General features: G+C 37.4%; 1 protein-coding gene across 2 annotated transcripts in view; it reads left to right on the plus strand.

The window, feature by feature from the left end:
* The window catches only part of KCTD18 (potassium channel tetramerization domain containing 18), a 27,855-nt gene that overhangs the window by 6,592 nt on the left and 16,082 nt on the right, over window positions 1–5,181 (plus strand). For both annotated transcript variants that reach the window (XM_012802251.2, XM_023510450.1), the window contains 2 exons: window positions 1,854–2,047; window positions 3,679–3,773. In XM_012802251.2, the coding sequence (XP_012657705.1) occupies window positions 1,854–2,047; window positions 3,679–3,773 (289 nt within the window). The remainder of the gene's footprint in view (window positions 1–1,853; window positions 2,048–3,678; window positions 3,774–5,181) is intronic.

Consider the following 5,181-nt stretch of genomic DNA (forward strand, 5'->3'; position numbering starts at 1 on the left):
TGATGGCTTTTTTATAGAACAATTCTGCTCCTCAAGTTCTCTTTAAATTAAGAGAAATACTATGTAAGGACATAGTGCTATTATGTTGTTTACTTAAATAAGTTTCTAAAAGAATGGTCATGAGAAATAATAAAATGTCTTTCCCGATTTAGTGAGTGTAGCAGTTTGTTACTAATTTAAAGCATTAATGTGATTAATTCATTTTGAGATCAGTAAATTATTTTAAAGATGCTTCTATTTTAAACCACCTTTGAAAGATCTGTTCTTGACTTGAAAAGCTTCATTGTCTGTTTTTGTCTTATTGAAAAGTATTATACCTTCTATTAATTAGCTTCTTTGGGTATTTAAGAAAAGTATTTTTCCCAGAGAATTGTTTAAAGTGAGAACTGATCTGAATTGGTTTGAATTCTTTGATTTGTATGTCAGTATTTAGGAGGCAAGCTGATGGATGGTTGGTTATTAGGAGCGTGGTGTGAAGAGAGAAAGTCGATTTGATTCCATATGCCCTTCAGGAATTTTGATGATTATATGGGTTCTGCTACTGAAGTTATTTATAAATCAAATTGTCAAACAATAGTCTGTCAGTGATGTTGTCACATCCAGAGAATGGGGCTAAAAAAGTCTGATGAGAAGGTAGGGAAGGGTTAAGATTTGTATTTAAAAAGTTCCTGCTCTGCGGCCCACATTCATGCTATCAGCCAACATATGTTTATTTCAAGGGTTTGTGACGCATATGGCACTGTACAAGGGACTATGTGGAACATCAAGAAATATACCATGCAGTTCTTGCCTTTGAATGGCTTATGGTATAGCCAGGAATTCTTACAGATGTATATGCAAGTATAGTGAAAAGCCAATACAGGAATTAGATAGCTATTTTAAATGAAAGTACAAGACATGTTAGGACCCCATTTTCATTTGCTGAATCAGTAAATACAAAGCATCTCTTTTATATCAGTCACATTTCAGACACCTGGGGTAGATCAGTGACCACAACAGAAAAAAGTACTTGTTCTCAGAGTGCTTAAGGCAATAAAAGCATTCCTGTTAGGGCAGGCCTTGGCAGCCCCTTGGGTAAAGCCCTTTGGCTCAATGTGTTGGATTACCTTGTAGTCTCACTGGTGGCACTTCTTATAGATACAGCATGTTGATGGCCTCTTTAAAGTCCATCTTCTACATTAGCTGAAATCTACAGGAGGGCTGAGACTCTGTCTCACTGTTGTTCACCATTAATCTCCAGAATGTACTCAGCACAGAGTAGGAACTTAATATTTAAGTGAATGAATGAATAGGTAGATAAATACCAAATGAGTTCAGACAGTGTGTATTATTCATATATTCCTATCTTCCACTACAAAAGAACAAGTTAATCTAGTTAATCCAAGATTGAAATTTGCAGTTAAAAATAAGGATCAGCCATGGGGCTAGTCAGGAGAAAGTAAAAGGTAGATTAACTCAAATGGGAAATTTGGGGGAAAATATTCTAAAGGGAAAAGAAAAAGGTCTAACTTTTAATTATTATAGGAAGATTTTAAAATCAAAAGTGCTGTTGGCAGGCTAAAAGAGAAGGAAATAAAATGGAATTTCCATGTGGAAAAGGATACCCTAGAGTCTAAATGAAAAGGTGTTGGAGTTTTGGTTGGTACTTTGTGATTATTTACCCCCCCACCCCAATTAGTTAAAAAAAATGAATGTTTGGTTTTTAAAGGCATAAAGACTAAGCTGAAATTTATAATCTTTTTATTTCCCTTATGACCAACTGAAACTATAGCTGTACAGGAAAATAATAGAGCAAATTGATTTTTATTTTACTCTAGAATTAAATTCAAATTATATATATTTTTTTGCCTCAGGCTTTAACAGAGTTCTGTGATTCATATGGTTTAGTTTGCAATAAACCAACAGTTTGGGTTCTCCACTATCTTAACACATCTGGCGCAAGCTGCGAGAGTAGAATTATTGGTGTATATGCCACAAAAACTGATGGAACAGATGCTATCGATAAGCAGCTGGGAGGAAGAATTCACAGTAAAAGCATTTTTAAAAGGTAGGTCTGCATTTATGTAAAAAGGAACAAAATCTTGATCTCTTCTAAGAGGTTTTACTACATGGAATATTGTGCTTGCCTAGAAAAGACCATCATCAATACCTCTTAGTAGACAAGAGTAATAGAGTGAGCCCTCATAGCTATTGCGATAGCTCTGCTTTGTGAGAGGATTATAGTTAAGACTATTTTTGCATACAGTATGCAGAAGCTATAGGCCATCTGCAAGATTTAGTATAGTGGTTCTCAACGGCAGGGGTGCATCTGAGTCCCCTGAGAGGCTTTAACAAAGAAGAAAACAGAGAAAGAAAAGGAAAGCCATGTGCCCGATGTCTTCTAGGCCACAGAAGCACTGGTCTGGAAGGCAGCAAGTGCTTGAGTGACCCAAGGCCAGCCTGCACCTTGTTGTCCTCATCTGAGAAATGATGGAGCTTCCTGGTCCCTTCCAACTTTAGAATTCTGTGACTTGATCATGGTAAATTCTTTTTTTTTTTTTTTGAGACAGAGTCTTACTATGATACCCTCTGTAGAGTGCTGTAGCATCACAGCTCACAGCAACCTCAAACTCTTGGGCTTAAACAATTATCTTACCCCAGCCTCCCAGATAGCTAGGACTACAGGTGCCCTACAATACTTGCCTATTTTTTTTTTTTTTTGTAGTTATTATTGTTTAGCAGGCCCAGGCTGGATTCGAACCTGCCAGCCTCAGTGTATGTGGCTAGTGCCCCACCCACTGAGCTGTGGGCGTGGCCTTATCATGGTAAATTCTTAAGGGCTATTCTCTCAATATTTTTCCTATAAACTTATTTACAAAAGTCAATTCACTTTGCAAACTTTTTTTATTTTTAAAAATTTTTTTATTTTTTTATTTTTTTGAGACAGAGCCTCAAGCTGTCCCCCTGGGTAGGGTGCCGTGGCATCACAGCTCCCAGCAACCTCTAACTCCTGGGCTCAAGTGAGTCTCCTGCCTCCACCTCTCAAGTAGCTGGGACCACAGGCACCTGTCACAATGCCCGGCTGTTTTTTGGTTGTAGCCATCATTGTTGTTTGGCAGGCCCAGGCCGGATTCCAACCTGCCACCTTAGGTGTAAGTGGCTGGCACCTTAGCCACTTGAGCCACAGGCGCCGAGCCTGCAAACTTTTTTAAATTGCTTGGGAGACTGGATGGGATCACACATTAGTGACTAAAGCATGACTGTGTAAGCTTGTTTTTTAAATGATGAAGTATGTCATCAGCTTCTGAATTCTTTACAGGCAAGGATGTTTCTATATAAGATGTATTCGTGGCTGATATAATGCTAGAAAAGCTTTAGTCAAAGTTCAATCTTTTCTAAGGTTTTAAAGTTAGCTAATTTTCTTAAAAAACTTGATTTTAAAGATATGTTGATTTAACTATGTGGTCTGTGCTGTGGAATTAATAAATGCTTTACCACATTAAAGAGATCAAATGTAGGTCAGTATATGATCCAGGGTGTATGTGTATTTTTGTGCATATATATGCTTAAGGGCATATACTGAACACCTACCCATTTTTCCTAAATTAATAAGCATTGCTGAGTATTTGTTAGCTGTATATAGGTATATATGCTCATATTTAGGTAGTATATTTTCATTAATTTTTGCAATATTTCTAGAGAGGCTGGAAATAATGTTCAATACATTTGGAGCTATTATTCAGTAGCAGAATTGAAGAAAATGATGGATGCCTTTGATGCTTGGGAAGGAAAAGGTACAGTGCAATTCTTTCATTTCATGGAAGCAGGTGGATTCTTCCTTAATAAGACAAAGTAAGCTCAAATACTGTATTTTGTTTTTTTTTTGAAAACATGTTTTTTCATGTGTGTCAAGTTATTTGTCATCTCATGGTAACATTGACACAGTTCACTTATAAATTTTTAAATCCCCTGAGTTGCTAGATATTATTAGTAGTTTATGATTCAGTAACCTCAAATATGCTTCTGTTAGTTATGCTTACCTGTGTTCAATTAAACAAGAATTCATTGAAGATCACAACCACACCTTAGACTTTACCTTATAGATGCAAACAATGTAACCTAGTTGTATGTGCTCTCACATTAACCTGAAACTTAAAAAAAAGAAGAAAAACAAAAGCTTATTAGTACTTATTATGCATTGTTCTAAGAATACTTCTAAATTAAGCATATAGACCAGCCATGGTCACTCATGTCTGTAATGCCAGCACTCTGGGAGCCTAAGGCTGGTGAATTGCTTGAACTCAGGAGTTCAAGACCAGCCTGAACAAGAGTGAGACCCCATCTCTACTAAACATAGAAAAACCAGCCAGGTGTTGTGGCGTGTACCTGTAGTCCCAGCTACTTGGGAGGCTGAGAGGCAAGGGGGTCACTTGAGCCCAAGAGTTTGAGGTTGCTGTGAGCTATGATGCCATGACATTCTACCAACAGTGACAAAGTGAAACTCTGTCTCAAACACAAATAAATAAATAAATAAAGCATATAAAGTATATATTTAAGAAAAGAGAGAGAAAACAAAAATAATGCTGGGAAGATGTGTAAAAAATCCTCATAAAACAATTCAAATAATTTTTTTTTTTTTTTGAGACAGCCTTAAGCTGTCCCCCTGGGTAGAGTGCTATGGCTTCACTGCTCACAGCAACCTCCAACTCCTGGGCTCAAGCAAGTCTCCTGCCTCAGCCTCCCAAGTAGCTGGGACCACAGACGCCCACCACAATGCCCTGCTATTTTTTGGTTGCAGCCATTATTGTTGTTTGGCAGTTCCGGGCTGGATTCGAACCCGCCACCTTAGGTGTATGTGGCTGGCACCTTAGCCCTTGAGCCACAGGCGCGAGCCAATTCAAATAATTTTTAAATGCATACTTTGAAAATTGATTGTTTTTATCAGGCTGCTTAAACTTTATAATAATAATGCTGTTTAACATCCAATATGATGAGTGGCTTATATTCAGTATCTTTTAGTCCTAACACAACTCAGTAGCCTGTATGCTGTTTACCACTCCTGTTATATAGATGAGAAAACTTGAGCATGAGAAAGGCCATCCCACTTGCTTAAAGATCACCAAGGGTTAACTGTTCCTGCCTAAGTCTTTTTTTTGTTCTTAATTAACAAGTGTATTATATTCCTGTTAGGGGCAAAATACT

Source organism: Otolemur garnettii, unplaced genomic scaffold (genome assembly GCF_000181295.1).
Source record: "Otolemur garnettii isolate 467f Iridium unplaced genomic scaffold, OtoGar3 scaffold00013, whole genome shotgun sequence".
NCBI lineage: Eukaryota > Metazoa > Chordata > Mammalia > Primates > Galagidae > Otolemur > Otolemur garnettii.